The following is a 23,130-nucleotide window of genomic DNA, read 5'->3' on the forward strand; positions in this document are numbered from 1 at the left end:
GTATTGATGATACTCAATCAGCTGAGATTTTGATTGTTTGTTTGTATAGTGTGTTTACCTTGCATGGAACCATGGTTACTCAGCAACAGGACCAACGTCTTTGTGTGACCTTGAGAATGTAAACAATATCAAATGCAAATGGTGTTCTATGTTCTACATGACGATGGTTATATTCTGTATTACAGTAACACTGATAAAAGTAATAGTTATACTGTAATTGGATACATACAAGCAAAAGAGCTTTAAGTCATCATTATTATGAATATAGTTGGACCATTTGATTTTTGCAAATAATCACTTTTCTCCAAAAAACATTTTGGTTTTGTAAGTAAGGAGTCATCTTATATTACAGATATGAGATAAATTCATGAAAATTTGCCATAATATTTGACCTCATCTTATCAAAATGTCTTCTTATAGTACACGGGAAATATACAGTATTATTTTTGTTTCTCTTAACATCTGTTTTGTTATATTCCGAAATACACTGTGATATAAATCTCTCTTTTTCAGAGAAGGGAGACAAACTTACCTCCGATGCATTCTTCCTCACCAAAGACTTTCGAACCACCTAAGATATTTCAAACGAATGATTACTTTATATCTTCGGACTCTCAGACAGAGCCATGCTCTTCAGTTTTGAATCCTATGAGTAAGAATTAAGTCTGTTATATTTTGATACAAGTTAAACTATTATTGCTTTATTTTACTTGGTAGTATTGTATAGAACTCTAATTTTTTATTGGTATAATCTCATTTTCTATGTATACTAGATCTGCAACCTAAATGAAATTTAGGTTGAAAAGGAACATATCATTAAGCATGAAATTTTGGATTTTATTTCTATAGAAGTCGTAAGTGCTGATTTGGAGCAGCACTACTTTATTGCTCACTATTATGTGATCTGTTCTCTGTACAGCAGTGTGGAGCTGTTGAGCAACACTTAACTGTTATTATGTTGCTGTGATAATGGAAATCTTTTCCATATTTTCTTGCATTGTTGAGCCCTTCTTTTCTATAATGTGCTCAGGTTAATTATGAATTTTAGAATTTTATATTTATATATTTTCTACAGTACAAGATAGGGAGTCATTAGCAGAGTTTTCCACAATAAGCCAGAGATCAAAAGTTTCTCTAATTATAGTGAATTTCTCTACAAAGCAGAGGTGATTGCTGTGGACCATTGATAGTGTGCAAATTCCTTCATATGATGTACATCATCAGGATACAGTACCTTTATCAGTATTGCTTCAGTATGATAAAATTGGGATAAATACCCCAGAAATGAACAGAATCTGTTTAGCCATAAACTTTATATAAGATGGGTATGTATTATCACCAGGGAATAAATAATTAGTACTATATTGTACCTTAGAAAAAAAAAAAAACTAACAGGAATTTCTGATTTTGACTATTGTGTGAAACTCTGCCTTCACTTTGGATTTTGTAGGTTTTTAAATGCTTGTTAACTGCATACAGTGTTTATTCATATGCATTTTAAATATAATGATACTGGTAATTATCTCTGTAATAATCACTTTCCTCTTATACTGTACAGGTGTTTTTTCATGTATTAGAAAATTTTTCTGGCACACCAATTACTGTAAGTAATGGTAGCAGTGGCACTTAAAATCAGTTTTAATTCATCAAAGGTGGCAGAGAGAGAAAATGTACCGTAGTTTTTCAAGAATTGAGTGCAGTAATCGGAAAGTGCATGAAAGGGCACCAGATACCTTTTCTTAATCAACAGCCATATGTAGATAAATCAGTAGGAAAGTATTTTGAATGGTTTAAGCATAGCTGTATAGCTCTGTAATATATATATTTCTGCTGTTTTTGAATATATGTCTATTTTGTACTTCAAATTATAGTTAAAAACTACATATGATGTATCTTTTTTTATATATTTTTTAAATTGTTAACCATACATGTTAACTGTGCATATTTCTTTTCAGTTTTAAAGATTGCAAACTTGTAGAGGCAGAAGGTGGTGGTTCTAAGAGAATATCCACTAATATCCTGGGAAGTCCAGGTTGTAGGAACAGAAGCACTATAGTCGATTCATTTAAGGTAGATTCTTGCGCCTACGAGTCGTTTGTTTGGTGGCCTCTGATTGGCTGGTACCGGGAGGTAGGCCGCTCACTCAGACTCATTATTTTCTACTGTGGCTTAGAAAACTAGCAATATTATGTTTATATTTCTTCAATCAACTCACGCTTTGCTCAAGATAGGAAAATTTTGGTCATACCATAGGATTCGGTATTAATTGTACAACCAAGTTATCTTTTCCTAAAATCAATAAAATGAAACACAAAGGAATTACAACAAGTAAAAGTGAAAAGAGAAGGATTTAATTCTTTATACCTGTTTTTATTTATTATCGGATTTTGCATCAGTAACGCGATTAAGATAAAATAAAACTTGTGTTTTCATACAACAAATTCACCCTGAATACGCTGTTGCTTTCAGATTTTGGATGCGTGTAAAATGTGAGGAGAAAATGAAGAATATGTCTTATTATGTTGCATCAGTAAATGATTCAAGTTTGACGGTATTGCTGAGAGAATGAGATCTGCAAGGCGTCGTCGTTGCGTTTGTCGCCGCAGCGAGAGATTTTAGTTTCCAATTAGCGATATAAAAGGTTGCAGTTTCCACAATATTTACCATGTTATATTATCACATTTTCTGAAAATAAATACACAGAATTTCCAATATAACTGTCGAACATTTTAAATCCAATATCATATAGTATGTCTGGGCATATCTGATAAGGAAAAAAAATAATAATCAGATGGATGCATCTGGTATCGTTAGCTCAGACCCAGCAAAGAAGTTGAACTCTGTGGAAAGACGACTTAATACTCTTCAACTCAGCCTAAACTTTAATCAGGTTGTTTCAAGATATTGTTTCTAATTTTATTTTATGAATATATTTTGAAATGAAAGAGACACCAGAGACTTATTTGAGTGATATGAAATAATAATCTCAGTGAAGTAATAAACAACAAATAATTAAGAAAGATTGACTTCCTATTAGGCTAAGTCAAGTACGGCTGCAACATAATAAGATTGTGAAGAGAAAATGAAGAATATAAGAATATATCTTATATTCTTCATTTTCTCTTCACATATTACACGCATCCAAAATCTGAAAGCACTAGCGTATTCAGGGTGATTTTATTGTATGAAAATACAAGTTTTAATTCATCTTGATCGTATGACTTATTAAAAATCCGATGATAAATAAAAACAGGTGTAAAGATTGAAACTTTTTCTCTTCACTTTTACTCGTTGTAATTCCTTTGTGTTTTATCTAATTGTTTCAGGAAAAGATTATTTAGTTGTACAATTAATACCGAATCCTTTGGTATGACCAAAACTTTATTATCTTTTGGAAAACGTGAGATAAATGAAGAAATATAAACATACTGCATGTTTTCTAAGTCACAGACGAAAATATGACACAATGAGCGAGCGGCCTACCTCCTGGTACCAGCCAATCAGAGGCTGCCAAACAAACGTCTCGTAGGCGCAAGAATCTACCTTAAATGAATCGACTATAGTATCCCATTACATATTTAACACTAATATCCAATATATATGTAAGGATAAACACAGTCAGATCATAATAGTACACACAGTTGAAAACTCAGGAATTGTGAGTGAAAAGTCCCTTGATCAAAGTTGAGTACATATATATTAATTTATTTTGAGTAGATGAGGCATATTTGTTGCTTTTTTACAGACTGGAACTTTTGAAGGGGCTTTAGATAAAGTTCTAGATTACCATACTTGGAAAGTTATAATTTCTCATGGAGGATCTTAGGCTGCATTTCAATCATTTTGAATATATTAAATTCGTGCAACACAATCTATAAGGTAAAAAGTCAATGAGACAAAAACTAAGTGAAACATCAGTATTTACTAAATTTTAGCAGACTGATACAGAGCATAACGGGTATCATTACATCACAGACAAGTTTTATGTGCTTTGAAGACAATAGGACACACAACAAAAGAAATTATTGCTTCTGACTGGCACTTGTGCAAATAATACTTGTAATGAAATCCTGTACTATTTGTGTGAACTATAACAATCTTCTTACCACTATATGCTCTAAGGCCTTCCTTTTGGGATGAAATGACAAATTATCATTTGAGTCCCATATAAAATTGCTTAAAAGTGCCATAACACAACATGCGCATAAACAAATACAAATTATTCCTTCATTAGTAACAAATGCATCAATGCACAGAACACTGCAATATAAAATCATATTTTCAAGATATTTTCGTGCCATACTCATTAACCCCCTTTAAGACAAAATTTAAATAGAAGGGGTTACCTATGCATTTGCTATACTATGCTATTGGTATTACATTACATCAAGTATTTAAAGTTAAGGGAAAATTATCTGAACTAGTAACATTGAAATCAAAACTAAGAAATGTTTTGTTAAAAAAAAAACTGGCAAGTTGTTATTAATAAACTGAACTCCCCAAATGATTGTTCTTGTACTATATACTTTACAGTACATCATAACAAAATATGCCTTTTACAGAAAAGTCTTGACCATGAAAGTGTAAACTGTGGAAAATTCATTAAAAATTACAGATGTTTGCCATTTATAATTCATGAATCCATGAGGCATTACCTCTAGGAATATATATTATGTTGGAATGTGTATTTTGGTCAGTGTGAAAGTTACCAATACAGAACATACATACTACTGTGGTGAGAAGCAGAAAAAATAAGGGAATATAATTACTGTACTTCTTCAGTTGACAGAACAATATACATGAACTACAAATAACAAGTGACAATAAACAACTTAAGTTTTAGTTTTTAAGTGAAATGATTAATTTTGCAATTGATATCAGTTACACTTTTCTGTAATTGAGGTTTAAGGAAAAAATATGTTTACCACAAGGCTTGTAAAAGCTCAAATGATTTTTTTTAACTAAACTTCATTTTACAATTAAATCCTTAAGTTTAAACATCAAGACCTACCTCAGCAATAGACAGGATCCCTACTTTCTTGAAAGGTATTTTTAATTTTGCTGCTAATAGCTATAATTCACAATTTTTCTTTAAAATAGTTTTTACTTAGTGTGGCAACACATTACAGTGCACGATATTTAACTTTTAGCATGAATTTTATTAAAAAAATGTACAGTTCATAAAAAGATCTGCAACTACTACTGCATATGTCGCGTTAATACCACAAAGTCAAAGGAGCATTAACAATTTTTAAAATTTCCAAAACTGATACTAGGTATGTAGATGCTCTTCTCAAGCAGTCAGATATATTTTTTTCAGTATTTTCTGTATACGTTTTCACAAATATATTATCCCTTTTAGTTTTGACTAAGAAAACACATTACATTATATAGTCATGAATTGCTGTTTGAAACTCTATCCTGATTTTCAAATATCACATTGCCATGAATCCTGGTATAGTTCCAGACAGCTGGCAAATATATTAACAATGGATAGTTAACCTGAATTTATATGAGAAAAATAACATTGATATACATTCAATCCTCCAATAGCATAAAAATACTCACTTCGTTTAAGGCTACTTGTATGACAGAAGGAGCCACTGTAAAAGGCTAGTAACAAGCTCAACCAGCAAATCAGATAAACCTGCCTTATTATTTATCATAATTATACTCACCATAAAATTACAGTACTGTAGTTCAAGTACCCCACCTGAAGTGCTATAAGTAACAGCACAAACATTCCCATTTTCCACAGATTCAAGCAATTCAACAGGGTCCAAGATTAATTTTGACATACGTACATTGAAGTGACCATGCCCAAGTATTTCTGGATGTCAAAAATATCAACATCAGGTGAAGCATTAATGAAATGAGAATCCCCAGATTAGGTGATCTATCTACCATGTGATATGATAAATTGTTGATATATTAGGCACAAAACAGGCTATATATCTCTAAGCTATTCTTAAAAGTTGGATTTATCTATATATATAATTCTATATTTTCAAAGACACTATCAGAAAATTTTACTTCATGTTAAAAGGTATTTCCTTTTAAAAATTACATTATGAAACTTCTTTAGGCCTTCATGCTCAATATTGCACAAAGTATGCTGCATGTACATCGGTCAATTAAATAAGCAATTCAAGTTTAAACTGGATACTTTATATACCCTAGAGAACGCCAATAAATTTTTCCCAACATGAAAGATGATTTGTATTAGCTCTCCAAGAATATACACATTTGGCTGCATACTGATACATCTATTATAATTCATTACACTAACTATATACATAACTATCACAACATTTGGGATATAATTGAGCCAGTAATAAACTAGCAATACTATTTTCCATTGTTATTCCCTCATCACAATATGGACAGATAGGCACAGACATCCACTGTGAACTGAAGTCACCAGTTGCTTGTATACATATGCATTTGTTTCAAACCACTGCTTCTGACACCATAAAGTCTGAAGGTTCCTTGTGCAGGTGCTGCAGTATTAATTCTTATTTGTTTTCACTTTCACTTTACACACCAAGATGTGAATTTCACTGTCCCAAATCATGCATACACTGTAAAGTCAAAAGCACAAATTTTCCAACATGCAAAGTTGTAGGCAAGAGCTTGTTCACTGTTGAGATAAACATATAAACTATGAAAGTTGAGGTATACAATACAGTCATTAAAGAATGAGACACTAGGTCAACAACAAAAGCACAACATTGTGGTGGCTGTGAAAGGGATGAAGATCATGAAAAACAGCAAAGCTTACGCCAACCACGTTTCCTGGAGGTATCATCCGTGTAATCTAATGCATTACTGTTCAGGGGCTCATTTGCACCATCCCTTGCACCGCTTTCTCCCCCCAGCTTGCGATGTTTTGTGGAAAATGACCATTTAGAAGAACCACCCCTGCTGAGCTGAGGGGTATTTCGGGCTTCCAAAGCTGCCAAGATCGCTTGGTCAAAAACTTCCTTAAGATTACGTTGAGTAAGAGCCGAGGATTCAACATAGGCTACAGCTCCAATTTGATTTGCCAACCGACGTGCTGCCACTTCTGATACTGGTTGCTCTCGATATTGAGCCAATTCTATAAGGACCTGAAAAATAGTCAATTTGAAAGTTAAAAACTTCTAATTAGTTTTTGCATTTTCAAGAAAAATTATCTCAGAAATTGTCATATCTTCTTAAATTGGAGTTATACATGAATTTCTAAAATTGGACACAAAGTCTCTTGTAACAACTTTTATGCATGCCCTAGTACAGTTTCTCATTTTTGCCAACCCCCAATCATTTTCAAATTTTTTACCTGTAAAACTATATATCTTGCATTAAAACAGAATGATTCAAAGTTTTATTAAAAATGCAAAACAGATACCACCCTACTTAAGAACATTCAAACAAACGTCCCGGGATACAAACAAGAAAATCACAAATTAAAATTGTGTTCAGAGTGCTCCCCTTTGCCACCCCTAAGTTCAAATTTTGTTTGCATGCCTATTCTGTATATACAGTACTGTATGTACAATTTATTGTGTTTTAGGGTAAAAAAAAAAAAAAAAACACATACAGTACTGTATTTATTTTATATAATACTGTAGTACGTACTTAAATGGCATGAAGAGTACAGTAACCAACTTACAAACAATTCAATCAGTCATCTGGAACATAACTCATTTGAAAGTAGTGTGGTGGCTATTACAATTTATCAGTGTCACTGTACAATGCTACTGCACACAAAAACTTGTACACTTGGAGGGAAAATTCATTTTTATTAGTGGTCAAAGTATTTTTTGGATATCCTGCAAATTCCATTTCAAGATACAGTGGAACCTCTTTTCGTACATAATCCATTCTAGAACCTCCCACGAAATCTAAAACGTATGAAAACCGAAACAAAAATTCCCATGAGGAATAATGTAAATAAAATTAATGCGTCCCAGACCCCAAGAATATTAAAAAAAAAAAATTTTACATACATAAAACAATGAGAAATAAATATAAATGACTAATGAAATAAATAAATGAACATTTAACATCACTCTTACCTTTATGGAAAACACTTATTAGTGTATGGAAGACAGAGAGGAGGGGAGAGGGAGGAGGAGAGGTTATTGTTTGGAAGGGGAATCTCCCTCCAGAAGGACTTAAGGTATCAAGGACCTATCTGGGGTTACTTATCTTCATTTTTTACTGTCACTAGGACCAGTTTGAGAGATATTGGATCCATGTCGCACAACAAAACTGTATCCACTTTGCAAACATGTCCTTAATCCCTGAAGTAGGCTCATAATGTATGCCCATTCGTTTTCTGAATTTCTTAAACCGCCTCTGCTGGCCTTAAATTCACTAACAGCAGCGCTTCATGAAGGCATTATCTCACCGAGACAGGCATGCAACTTCCTTCAACACATTGCAAGAAGTTCTTTCTTAAATTCTATAGTGTTTCTCGCCTTTTTTACAGAAGGGCTAGCAATTGGAACTTTCTTTGGCCACATGATGGCTGATTTAGCAGTTGCACTTGAGTAAATAAGCACAAAAACAACGAACACAAGCAGAATGGACCACGAAAGAAGATGGAATTCATTGTTTGGGTGCTCAATATGGGGCCCGGTCACATGCTGGGCCCCAGATGGAGTGTTTCTGAGTGTTGAAAACCAAGGAAACGTTCAATAACAGAGAGAAAATTTTGTTAAAAAAAAGTAACTACGAAAACCAAGGTTTGTACTTATTCGGATGGTATAAAATAGTTTCATATTACTGCAGTCTACTTCATATAATTTACTTACCAGCTGCCTTTTGTATTTATTACATAAGTACTTGATTGGCTTTCAAAGCTGCTTTTATTTTTTGTACTGAAATCAGTTTAAAAATTCAAATTGGGTCAAATTGGATAGATCATCATAGTTCAAGATTTTGCTATAGTAGCCAACAAAATTCCAAGTATGTATTGTATCTATGCATTACTGTAGTTTTCAAATACTGTAGTTATAAAGCAATTTTACTCTCAGACAAATAATCTGATGCTCTCTTGTACAATAAATGTGCAGTATATTCCATGAGTAAAGGTCAGTAGACATTTCAGTGTGTACTGAAACACTTCACTAATTATACTGTATAATTAATAGTGATTAATGTGCCTTGCCATTTCTCCCTGCAATTTCTTACAATAGCATCTGCAAATGCTTTAAGTATACAGTGGATCCCCCATATTTACGTTCTCAAGATTTGTGAACTTGACTATTTGCAGGTTTCTCAATAGATCATATCTGCCCATTACTATTCGCCTATTTGCAGTATTTTTCACCGAGAAATACATGACTAAAAGCACTTTTTGTGATCAAATTATTAAGATATTCAGGTATCAGCATTTTTAGAGGGTTTTACATGTGTTTGAGCTAACAAATTGGCAGTTCTAAGCCTTTTAAGAGGGGTTTTAAGTCTTTCTAGCTATTCGTGTGAGGGTCTGGTATGCATCCCTTGCGAATAAGAGGGTTCCACTGTATACTGTAATTTGGACAGATTTGTATAGTTATGTGAATCATTTACTGTTCTTACATATTTAATTTGGTTTTGTACCTTTCAACAATGTCAGCACTTAAGTATTCATCCCTTTGAGGGCTCTGAATTTTGGGTGATTGATTAGGTTAAAATATGACACCCAAAACTAAAAGGTATGGTTTCATCAAGAAACTGAGGCTGCATTGACCAAGTTGGATTCACACCTTTAAACTTACTATGTTGGAGTTGGATGTACACTTTCCAACTGTGTACAAGAGATATTTGTACTTTCCACCTATTTACCACACTATAAGAGTTGGATTACCTTACTTCTCTTAAACCATTTAGGTTAGTAGTTTCCTGGCAATGCTGTCTGTTCAGTAATACTAAGCATTTTTAGCAATTATTATAAACTGCAGTTCGTACAGTTGTGAAACTTAAAATTTTTAAACGAATAATAATGAACCCTTTAATGGCACAGGATTATCAAGAGTACACTTGAATTTGGAATTTGGTAGCCTTTAAAGTGTATAAACCAGACGACTGTTCTCTGAATATGCAGTTTCTTCTCAACTGTCTGTAGCAATTTGCAGAGATTCATGAAGGGTTGAAGAATACAGAACTGGTCGTGATGGATTATTCTAGCCATTTGATGCATCAGAAAAGGTTTTAGAAACAGCCTATATAACAGAATGATGAAAGCCATCATAAGGTGAGTGGTTTCTTTCCCTTGCATTTTTCCATTGCAGAATATTGATTACAAATAGTGGGTCACCCAGAAAAATACTTCCATTAGTTACTGCATCAGCCCTTCATCAGGCAGAAACATAACAGTGAACGGAGATGTCCAGTAATCTTAAGTTTGTAGGGTGGACACTTCTGCAATTGCTATGTTGAAGTATTTTTCATCCATGCTGTAGAGCCTTCACATGAAACTCTGAACTCTTAAGGCCTTTTGATATCTCAGGGACATGTTAGCAAGAATTACACTCTATACCTGCCTTATGGCTAAAGCAGATCATAGGTAGGGAGAATGTAATGATACTATATACAATTGCTCCTAAGTGGAGTATCCTTCCAAGCATGCACTGGCTCAGCCGTGTACTGGCTACTTAAGGGTGCTAACCAGGTGGAGATGGGAAAGAGGGGATGCTGTCTCACTCAATGGATTTGTTAGTTTTTGTATAGTGTTTTTATGTTGCATGGAACCAGTGGTTATTCAGCAACGGGACCAACGGCTTTACGCGACTTCTGAACCATGTAGAGAGTGAATTTCTATCACCAGAAATACACATCTCTCACTCAATGGAATGCCCAAGAATCGAACTCGTGGGCACCTAGGTGGAACACCAACACCATACCGACCACACCACTGAGGCGCTTCTCACTCAATGGACATTACCTATTGACCTTCCAGCCTCGATATGTTTCAGACATGTTTCTTGTTCAGTCTTTTATCCTATACATAAACTTGTGCCTGAAAGTGCAAGTGTTTTGCTTATTTGTGCTCTTGTACTTTGTGCTGGTTCTTATCTTGATGGAGAGAAGACAAGACCAACTATATCTTAGGCTGAGGTCTGCTTTGTAATCGTTTTTGCCAAGAATATAGCAGTTCCTAATTAAGGGCTCATCAGCAACTGTGTTCTTCTCTGAATTATATATATACTAATAACTTTCCAGGTGTCCATAAGGCACTCACAATCTCCTGAGTTAGTTATTCACGTTTACGGTGGGCTCAGCTTTATGGATTGCTGCATTGGAAAAAGGATTTTTGCTTACAGTAATCCTTCCAAGTGAGTTCCATCTGATGTGTGTGACTTTGTCTACAGTTCCTGACTAGACCAGCCCTGCAGTGCAATGCAAGTAAGGACAGCAAAATGAAGGGTAGGAGAGCCTTTAGCACTCTTCCTCTTCATCTTTGTCTTATATCATCATCTAACTTTACCTCAACCCACTCTCTTTTCCTGAGAAGTGGACATCAAGATAGGGAAGTCTGGTCCTCATGTAAGAAACCTTGTTAGACTTCTGTGCACCCTCCCCCTCGAGGAAAGACAGAGCCGCAGTGATTTGCTTCCCCAGGTAAATTTGGCACCTCGGTGCCTGCCCACTCCTTTCTTGCCTCTCAGTGAGCTCTCAGGCTCACATTGAGTCTAGGCTGTTCAGCTCGCTTGCCTGGTGCACAAGTTGTTTCCCCTCTCACCATGACTTATGAGCTGCATGGAGGGGTTTGCGTGACCCGTGCAGAGAGGGGTTCACTTCTCATTTTAGAATTGTGCCCATTCCCCCTCATCCATTGCTGCAATGATAAGTAATCTCCTCTGCTTTTAGCGCAGTGAACTGTTTTCTTAGTCTCTTGTTCTCTCCATAATGATTTTCTGCTGAAGTTTAAAGAAAGAAATCATAGGTTGAGGCTTTTGTGTTGGAACTTTATCCTCTCTTCAGTACACCAAAAATTTCTTTCTTCATATGTTTTGGTCTTCTCGACAGGGGCAGAAGCAATTTTGGGGAAAAGCCCATTATCCATAACAAAGGCTGCCAACTGAGTCTCCAAACTCTGCAGAGGGAAACCAAATCCTTTGGGACTAATTTGACGTTATTCTAGTCCGTAATATGGAACAGGGATAGAGCAGCTCAGACCACTCTTCAGGGAACTGTCAGTGGAGCAGCACTGTCTTGCTATTCTCAATTTCTTTATCAAACTCAGTTGTCTTGGTTATATTTTTACTTACAAGATCTTCAAACTTATACACTCACTTATGCTTCAATTAGGTATGGTCAAACACCAGAAGTCACTCTTCTTACCATTACAGAAATTAACTTTCTCTTCCATTACACTATACTAGAACATAAATCAACAAACTTCCTCATTTTTTTTTCAAGTACCTATGCTTGTGAATATTTGTCTGTGGAAACCACATACTTCCAATGATCAAGACCCTTTCTGAATATTTTCCATAAGTACCCTTGGACAATACTAACTCCTTTTTGGAACCTACAAATTTAATTACCCCTAGCACAACCAACTTTCTTCCTCTCTAAAGCCAGCTATCACTATCAGAGAACATTTTCCTTACTCTTACTAGTTTTCTGTTTCAGGATCATGTGCACTTATCACAACTTTTCCTCTTACTTCAATCAATACTACCTATATATACAGTCCTTGGACCAACATATTTTTACTCTAACTCATTCCCAGTCTTCCTGACTATACCTATAGGCTTTTCCTTAGCTCTATATTTCTGAATCACCCATGAAATAATCACTGTCTTTCCTTCCGATTTCTGTACACCTATACTTTCATTTCTGCCTCATAATTTTAATAACATCCAGCATTCTTACCTTAAACAAATAAATTATTACATATTTTATTTCTTCTGTGCCAAAAACCAAAACACTTATAGTTAATTTCTTATTTGCAAACCACACCCCTGGCAAATGGGTGATTCCCACATTCGGTAAATCTGTTAGAAGGTTGTTTCTATTTTCTGGCATCATTCAGAAGTGAAATGTGTGGTTGCCACTGGCCTTAGAAAAAAAAATCATAAACGAGAATGAAAGTGAAAAAGTTTAAATTTCTAGACAACATTCGAGTACATTTTAAAGTTGGCAGGGAAGAAATTGCAAGATTCGAATAAGGGCATAATACAGAGTAATTTCCAAGCCGCGACAATCTTTTGAGAAATATTGGAATAAATATCCAAAGAGTTTGACAGCACGACGATGCTTTAACAAAGTGCTATATATAAATTTTACAGCAAAAACTCAATTTCGAAATACTTTAACATATCAGTCATGGAATTTCAGAACCTGCAAATACTTATGGGTCAAAACATTTTACTAAGTACACTTAGATAAATTACCTTAACATCTGTCCTGAGATCGCTCTGAGTACCAACAAGCACCATGGGAGCACGTGGGTTGTGTTGCCGTAACTCTGGCAGCCATTTCTCGCGTACATTGTGAAATGAGGTCGGCGACACTACACTAAAGCAAACCAGAAAGACATCGGTTTGTGGATAGCACAAGGGCCGCAGGGAGTCGAAGTCATCCTGGGGAAAATAAAAAAAATAAATGAATGAATACATGCCACATATAAAAAAAATCTACATATAGCCGTACAAATCTTAATACAATATTTAGCTGAGATATATATTTTAATAAGAATAACATTAATGAATTAAGACCCCAGCTTAATGTAAGAATTTTATTAATGAGTTGCATCATATAAGTGTACTATTAGGAAGTTAGGCATCCAACTACGTCAATATTAATCTCGATACAGTTGATAAAAATGAAAAATAAATGACATTTTAAACAAGTTCTATGGTAAAAACACGTAACGGGTAAATTAAAATAATTATTCCAGTGCATTTTCAAACTAGCAATTAACTCGCAAAGTACATTGGAAATAAATCACAGACCTATTCACAAATGCTTACGGATATACACAAAGGTCAATAACATTCGTCGTGGATTCCATGCTAAACTTTATATGAATGTCCTTTAATATCTAATTCGCTGTACCTCGGAATTAATATATTTTCCTATATGTTAACCGAATGGAAATTTTTTTAGTTGGTGAAAGAGCGTCACGGTAAGTCCTGAATTCTTGGTTCCGTGGTTCGAGCCCGTGAACTGACGAATTTCTTCTCAACTAAAAATTTCCTCTTCGATTAACACATATGAAAATATATTAATTCCGAAGCAGAGCGAATTAGATATTAACCCCTTCGCCACTGGCCTGCTACATTGCTGCTAATGCTTGCATACCGCATGAGACCCCCTGTCGACCGCGAGTATCAATCATTACTTGCTCCCACTAAATTTTATGTTATTCATATTTTTTCCTTCATATTCTTATGTGAAAACATTGTGTGTATGGATATCAATGAATATTTTTTACCCCATTGTCAAAAAATTACAAAAAAATATAGTAAGAATATCGAATTAGATATTAAAGGACATTTCTAGCTTAATGCGTATAGCTATATATGACTCACGCTGTGATAAAATTCGTGTGTGTGTGTGTCCTATAATTTACTGTATATTAAACAGGCACATCAACAATAATTAAATCTTACAAAATTATACACATTACTACATCTACATCCTCTGAAAATGCATAGCTACAAGACGGAGAGTTCCGAAATTTCGACTATCATTGCACTTGCCGGAAGGAGCCAATATTTTGTCGCAGCAATCACACGACTTGGCCAATTTACGCTGGCTGGCTCCATGAGGGTGATTTCAGTGGCGACATCCACGTAATTGGGTATACTATACGTGGCGACAGATTTCGTCGTTTACAGTCTAGTGAACATGGCAAGTTTACCCAGAGCAAGAGGTGGATCCAAGGATATAACGCTCGTTTATTTCCGCCTAACGTAAGTCACCCGTCCGAAACCCCTTCAACACCCGATGACTTGGCTGAAATGATCTTTGATCTGAAACTACTTGATAAAAAGAGGTTTCAACATTTTGACTTTTGACCCATCAGTTGTAATACAAACTTTTCAAGAACTTTCTGATGACATTATATCATTATTTGCACATCAGGACGTCCTCCTAGGTACCGGAAGGTAGGGGAAAAATATAGATGAAATTAATAACTACACATTATGATCAAAGGAAAAGAAGGAAATAATTAGTCCGACAAAAGACATACAACCAAACTCGATCACCCTAAAAAAGAAAAAACAAAGTAAAGAACATCAAAACCAAACAAATCCCAACTTGAAGGTTAATTTGGCTGCATCATGAAGTTCCTCCCCCAGCGCCTTTCCGAGCAACGTACACTTACATACATACACATACACCATGTGTCCGAGCGGTGGAAAAATGACCAGCCTCATAATTGCAGGAAAACTCAAATTCCTCCGGTATGACTCACAGCGGAGGAACGCGTACTCGTCACACAAAACCATAACACCCTAACCCAGTAGTAGTATTCGGCAGAAGCCAAAATGAGTCTTAAACACTTCGGATGTAAAGGCTATTTTCGTGACGTTTCTAGACACTGGTTTGCTCGGGCGAGCTGACTTGTGACAGACTAAGGCCAGTATAGACAATGCTGCTTGCAGATGCAATGAATACAGGTAACTTCGTAAACAGCATAAAAACCAGCACAGGGTGCATTTCACATAAACATTTACGAAAACAAAAGTATGTAGGATATTCGTCACGCGAAAAATAGTCTTCACTGATCAGATCACGGGCCAAACATGAGAAAGATCTGCAAGAATTGGTAGCGCTGAGGCGCGCCGCTTCAACACGTGGTGGTGGTCCACTTGTTCAACTTTCGTTAAGAGCACCTGCGCACCCCAAAGAGAACGTGTTCGTCATCGTTTAAAACGGAACCGCAGGTAACTGCTACAGTACTACTACGACCATTACCACAGCACTGGCGCCACCATTCCTCGGTATGTCTGACAACAAAATATTCACAGTACAATGCTCGATGATATATACGTGTGTGTGTATATACATATATACATCTATATATATATATATATATATATATATATATATATATATATATATATATATATATATATATATATATATGTGTGTGTGTGTGTGTGTTGTGTGTGTGTGTGTGTGTGTGTGTGATATCTCAAAAATATACTTAATATACTTGCCATGATGTGTGTATTTAAGGAAATTTCTGGTATAAAAATATGCCAAAGACAACAATAATTGATTCTTAAATTCCATGTCTACAGAACAAACTGCGATATAATTATGCAAAAAGTTTCCTGAAACTTCTCATTTTCTGAACAGAATAAGAATTTAATCCATAACTTATCGTATAATAGGAACTTATTCGTGCTTCCATGCGTATTTCGAAACTTTCATACGCAAGGTATATTCTACAATTAACTGAAAAAAAAGGCTCCAGAAAATGACTGTAAGTTACTCACAAAAACTTCCGTACACCAATAAATTTTGTAAATTAACCCAGCTGTCGAATCCCAGAACTGGTAAAGCCACGTTCGTTGAATTAAATCAGATTGAGCGAGGCTCCTCCATCCAGGCCCGCGGAGCGCTGAACACCCGGCAACAACGGTACACGCACTTTCCGCTAGACAAACTCCATTTCCCACTGCACAACCCTTGTCATCAGAGATCAATATCCTTTCTTCCTTGGTCTAGAATGACTAAATATAAATCAGTCACATTCATCACACAAAAACGCATGAAATTTCGTTATGTCAATCTCTTGGCTTTTTGGAAAAAATATTACCTTGAAGGATAAAATTGGATATTCCCGTTCAAATATCTAAGACTAATTCCAAAAGTATTTCATATTCCGAGTCAGTTCTGGAACTATTTTATACGAGAAATGTCTTTCTTTACTGAACAACCTAATTGTAGTTGGATTCGTTAAACTTGAGACGGGGCCTCGATTCTTGGCTATTTATTTATTCTGATTCTCTGAATCTATGATTCAACAGATGAAACGTAAACAAACTTCATTACCCAAATTGACAAACCTAACATAAAAGAAATTCACACCTTATTAAAAATGAGAATGGCAAAAACAGAACTACAGCAAATGAATAATTTCTTATGGCGAATGGAATCCACAACACGGGACTCCGTTACATTTAGGACTGAATACAAACTTTTGTACCTGACGTATCCTGTACGTGAATAGTTACAAAATTTAATTTACAATTGCCTTGCGTCTAAGATTATTCTACACAAGTCGACAAAATTATTGCAACAACACTGGGTATTTAAGAGAATTGTCTGAAAGTGCCAAACGACACAAGCTTGCCATTGCATAAAAATTTACGGAAAATATTAAGTGTTGCAGAATAACCTTTGGGGTAATGTAATACCAGAGTACATGCCGATAATTAACGATCAGAGGCATCTTCATCTATTGCAGCATTATGATGTCACTGACACCGGCTATCTCTGCAATAGACTGGTTTACTATCGCCCGAGAAGTATAGACCAGTTCGTGACGTCAAAGGCAGAGAGCCAATGAAAATCTCCCTTGGTAACAGCCTCAAGATGACAAGTCAAGTTGCTCGATGCCAACTTGCCAAGCGCTAACCGGAATTACCAACGATTAGCAGCTCAAAAATATTTAAGATCACAGTAATACATTCCATCCATGTATTTAAAAGGTGATGAAATACTGCCTTCACAGCAAATTTTAGGATGCAATAAAAAAAAGGAATATCAAGGGAAAGGAAAAACGTGACACAAATTAGGTAGATTAATTGGGTGAAATGAAAGTTAATCGTATTGTGAAATGTTAAAAGACAAGAAGCTAATTCAACTCCATTTCTTCTCAAATCTTAACATCTATCTACCTATGCTGACGAGCAAACAAATTATTCCTCCTCTGCCTACGCTCTTAGGTTTTCCTCTCAAGTCTCGTCTTGAGGATTCCTTTTAGGGAAATAATTATCTGAGCCGTGGTATAAGGCGGAATGGTCACGCAATTTAAACACGAGAGCCGAGACTCCGAGGGTGAACATATACTCTCCCGCCCACGATATGAACATCTCCCGCAAACACTAGATCGCGGGAGCGATTTCTGAGTTGTTAAACGGGTACGCCTACAGAAAGCAGGAGATGAAGAGGAAGAAGAGACCCTGGTGTTTTCCAGGCCAGAGTTTCACTGACCCCGTCATCTAATTGTAAGAATCACTTTAATGGTATCCGGGAAAAGTCATCTTTTATTCTAACCGTTTATATCTTCCTGTCTGTAATTGCTAAGATAATAACATAAAGTTTGTGGTACAACATTTCTCCATGAAATGCAAATGCTCGGTTACTGGCAAAAGATTATGGCTATTGGATAAATTACAAAAGTTGTGGTTCAGAAACTGACACAAACTGCTTTGATTGGAGCCACACTCCTCACGTTCTTTCTTTTCAAGCAATATGCGACGATTCGTTATCACAGTAAACAAAAACAAAACAAACAAAAAAATATTAACCTCAGGTGGGGTTTCACGCCGTGGGAAATATTACAGGAAAGACTTCTCATTGGTAAACTAACATTATAGTACTCAATATCTTGCCAGTAAACTAAAGTTCTAGATCTTGAACAGACGTGACTCAAAGCACAGTTGCTTCCACAATTTATGCTTGCCAAGAAATTAAAGTCATTAGACGTCTACGTAAGGCTTATCTTAAATTAGAGACTGCAGTGCAAGTATGACAGCAAAATTAAATATTAGTAAGATAAGTTATTCTCGGTTGCAGGTGAAACTTCCTGCATCTCGGTATACGAGCTGTTGCGTTGTTCCAGCCCTCATGCTTAAAAATCACGTAAATGAAATGCAAGTGATCAAATGACCGGCAGAAGCTCCACGAAATCGCTTAAGCCTTAAGGAAACAAAAGAGGGGCCAGTACTATCGTGTATTTTACAAATCGGGGCGTACACCTAGTGGCGTAGTTGAAATCAGTAAAACTCTTATCGCTAAAATTCATTCCAACAAATAAATATATTAAACAAATGCATCCCTTTTTCATACAATTACAGATTCATCGCTTTCACTGAACAAGTCTCGTTCTTCCTCTTGGAACGAGGTATCTAAGACCATACATACTCTTATCCAGTATTGCTGTGATTCACAATTCTCGACCAATTAACAGAAATAGATGCCTAATTCACCGATTTCGTTAACAGTAGCTCATTAGAGCTCAACGAGACTACCTACTGTCTTCAGCAGCCACTGCCTTGGACCCCTAGTTCTAGTCTGGGTGGAGAGTGGGGTTTGATTTCTGACCACAGGTGTGTGTGTGTGTGTGTGTGTGTGTGTGTATGTATATTATATATATATATATATATATATATATATATATATATATATATATATGTGTGTGTGTGTGTGTGTGTGTTTTCGCTCTCTAGGACAGTGTGACGGAGCAATGACCTCTACCAACATGCCCTCTGCTGTTCATAAGCAACCATTAAGTCATTAACTAAACATGCATAAATATTTCTCTCCTTCTGGGAACCCAACCCATGTATTACATTCATATTACATAATACAACACACACACATATATACATACACAAAAAAACACAACATATTATATAATATATATTATATATATATTATATATATACATATATATATATATATATATATATATATATATATATTCACTGTACTTTGTGGTTAATCAACTGCAGGTGGCTGCAGCAACGTACCGACCGATTGGCTATGAACCAGAAGGTTAACAGCAATTGGAGTCAAACAAATCCCTCTAAGATATATATATTTCGAGATAAAGTTATTCAATTTTATATATATCATACTATATATTATTATATATGAGATATATTATATATATTATTATATAATAAATTATATATACACACATAAACACGAAGAGAGAGAGAATTCGACATGTCCCACGTTCCCAGCTACCTCATCATCCCCTTCCTTCCCCAGCGAATGAACCCCAACCCCATCCCCGTAGGACCCCAATCATCAACGAACGTGCATGAGTCATGTAAGAGGCCAGGCCCTTAGGCTACGCTGTTTCCTTCCGCTCTCTTTCCTGTTCCCCGTCGTTATTCAATTCTACTTTCATTTTACACATTTCCTCCGTTTACGTGACAAGGCAATAAGATTTTGAATATTGTCATGCAGAGTATAATTATATACTGCTCAAACGGACTAAATATGGATAGATTGAAATAAACAGTGGCGTTGATATATATATATATAGTAGTCGAAAAATGTACTCAAATTACACACGCACAAACATATTTTTGTAATTTCAATTCCATTGTGAGAGAGAGAGAGAGAGAGAGAGAGAGAGAGAGAGAGAGAGAGAGAGAGAGAGAGAGAGAGAGAGAGAGAGAGAGAGAGAGAGAGAGAAGCTTTAGATACAATGTCCTTTTACTTTCCATGCCTGAGTACAAACAAATTAAGGTCGCCAATTCTTAATGATAACTGAACCTGCCAAAGGACAGCCCAAGTTGATTTGCAGAATTCGGCCATTTGATAATGCATGGGGAACTGTGCCATCTAGCGGAGCGATAGAATACACGATATCAATTAAATGATATGCACTTACATGAAAACAAAATTAAAACGGAACTTTGTATAAATGAAATAAAAAAAATGTACCTAATCTTTCTATAAGGTCATTGGAAATAATATCCCGTGCATTAATGAAAATAATCCGTAATTCATACGACTACCTATAATTGCAGGACAACGGATATCCACTGATTCTGCACATCATTGTATTGTTACAAGAAAAGCAACAATTAAATCTTTAACGATGCTGGAATCACACTCCCGACTTTTGATCACCCGAAAAGGAGAGTATTGAAAATGACTTCCGGTATGAAAGTAATCTTGGAGAAGAAATATATGCATAATTTGTTCACTCCTACGGCAAATTTATTAAGTCGAAAGTTGTGTAGTAAATCAATTATTTATAATGCTCATCTTTTCACTTAACAGACTAAAACAAATCAACAAAAGAGAAAAATGAATACAGGAGCAGAAAAATGAATACAAGAGCAAATGAATTAGACTTTTGATTTTACCCACCAAGATTATAGATGGCTCCTACTGAACTTCGCTAACAACGAACCTGAAACTAATCGTCAACTGACAGCTCGACTTTTATTTTACGGGCTTTTTACCAAGACAAAAGCCCGTGACGGCATAAGACCAGCTTGCTTTATTCACGGTGACCCTATCCTATGCTTTCCCAGTTATTTCCCAAGAGCACACTTCCACACCTATACCGATCTCATGGTGAAAGACGATGGCGAGTATAGCCTTGGACTCAACTAATATTGATTTTAAACAAGGACAAATTCTAGTCAGTGTGTGAACCTTATGTCCGGAGTCATTTTCTGCAGTTCCAGAACGGTTGTCGGATTCTGTCATCCGGGATCTCGTCCTTTGTAAAGGTTATTTGTCATGACGCATCGCACTATTGCTCCAAACTAAACCGTTAGTGTTCTTACACTGTAATTTCCTTGATATAATATAAGCCCTGCTAGTGTGTTCAACCTCTCAAAATCTCTTGGTAAACCGATGATATCAAATAAGGTTATATTTTTTCAAATAAGTGATGAGAGCGATTATTGAAGTTATCACCCAGCCTCTTTCCCAGATTTCAGGAGAACCGTAAAATTAAAAGTGAGACATTATTTTTCATAACAGACCTCGTGTCAAAACGGTCCCTTGCTTATTTAAGCAGACTAAAAAACCTTGACTATATATATATATATATATATATATATATATATATATATATATATATATATATATATATATATATATATATATATATTATATAATATATTATATATATATATATATATATAAATTGCCTATAACGTAGCAATCTCGACAGAATGATTTGTAGAGAGATAAACTTCTCATGGGAAATTTAAAAGCGAAAATTTACCTTGCATACGTACTATAATTATAACCCATGAAACATACCTGGATTCAGTGAACCTTTCTACAGACTTTGTCTGGGTCGGTCGGCAGCAGAGGTCTTTCGTGACTCTTAGAACACACGAGTAACCTACAAAGTGGAAAATAAAGGCTGGCGGAATCAGCCCCAATTTCAAACACTACTATGTTGAGGGACATTCGCTATACAATTGGCTGTGGTAAATATATCGACTGCGTCCTAGAATGGTAACGATTCACTTACATGTAACATAAAACCAACACAAACTAACATTACCAAAAATTCTTTACCTACCTAACTTATGATGTTATGTACCGTCTTTTAAATATGAAGCCGGAGTAACTGCATTTCGGGGGAGGTAGGGGAGGGAACGGGTTGGAACTGAGTACTGATGTTACCTATTATAACATGATTATCCTAAACTGACACGGTCATCCTTACTTGGCTACTACCGGCTGGGGTACCAACGCTACCCATCAAGTACGGCCAGCCAATAAACACTCCTGTGACCTTGCTCGACCTCCCTTATTCGCTGGAGTCGTAGTTGCCCATACCAAGGTCTACAGATGCGAACTAAATTTAGGAAGGTACGAAGCGACATCGACCGTGAGAAACACACGAACGTTCTCAGACTGGGCAGTCGACGCCTTCTAATTTCCCCTCTCCTATTGCTTTGCGTTGTGACTACCGACTCATAACCAAAATGAAAAAAAGAAAAAAAAAATTGCCACCCTTTGTCGCTACAGGTTCAACTCACCAACAACTGCTTGTGCGTATCGCTTAAGCGCAAAATAATACGAGGGTTTGAGGATCTCCTGAATCCTTAAATGGGAGTGTTCAAACCACATTCTCTTCAGCCAAGCCTCAAGTATGCACCTTGCTCCGATGGAATAGAGACCTCTATTGTTCTAATTCAATTTGCTGCCACATACAGGGTACAGCGTTGTGGTCGCTATCATCTGGGGTTTTCTAAATAAGTAAATAAGAAAATCCTCTTCACTACTGATTACTTAAGAAATTAAGAATCTGACATCTCAACGTCGCATACAAAACACCGGGAAAATCCTGCAATATTGTTTCAGGAATCATATTCCTTTATATTTTATTAAAATCACGACACACATCTGTTTACTAAATAGCTTTGCTTTTACACCTTTATGCAGCTATGTAAACCAGTTCCTTACGGAATAGTC

The 23,130-nt window shown here is 35.7% G+C and overlaps 2 protein-coding genes across 3 annotated transcripts in view; one reads left to right on the forward strand and one right to left on the reverse strand.

The window, feature by feature from the left end:
* LOC135202351 (uncharacterized) overlaps positions 1-1,886 on the forward strand; it is a 224,275-nt gene extending 222,389 nt beyond the window's left edge. For both annotated transcript variants that reach the window (XM_064231715.1, XM_064231714.1), the window contains one exon: positions 514-1,886. In XM_064231715.1, the coding sequence (XP_064087785.1) occupies positions 514-663 (150 nt within the window). In that variant the 3' untranslated portion in view covers positions 664-1,886. The remainder of the gene's footprint in view (positions 1-513) is intronic.
* Positions 1,887-3,903: 2,017 nt separating this feature from the next.
* The window catches only part of LOC135202350 (rho-related GTP-binding protein RhoU-like), a 252,203-nt gene continuing 232,976 nt past the window's right edge, over positions 3,904-23,130 (reverse strand). Inside the window, exons 3-4 of the mRNA XM_064231713.1 lie at positions 13,371-13,559; positions 3,904-7,109 (exon numbers count right to left, since the gene is read on the reverse strand). Of these exons, the coding sequence (XP_064087783.1) occupies positions 6,759-7,109; positions 13,371-13,559 (540 nt within the window). The 3' untranslated portion in view covers positions 3,904-6,758. The remainder of the gene's footprint in view (positions 7,110-13,370; positions 13,560-23,130) is intronic.

The sequence above is a fragment of the Macrobrachium nipponense genome, chromosome 30 (genome assembly GCF_015104395.2).
Source record: "Macrobrachium nipponense isolate FS-2020 chromosome 30, ASM1510439v2, whole genome shotgun sequence".
In the NCBI taxonomy this organism is placed as follows: domain Eukaryota; kingdom Metazoa; phylum Arthropoda; class Malacostraca; order Decapoda; family Palaemonidae; genus Macrobrachium; species Macrobrachium nipponense.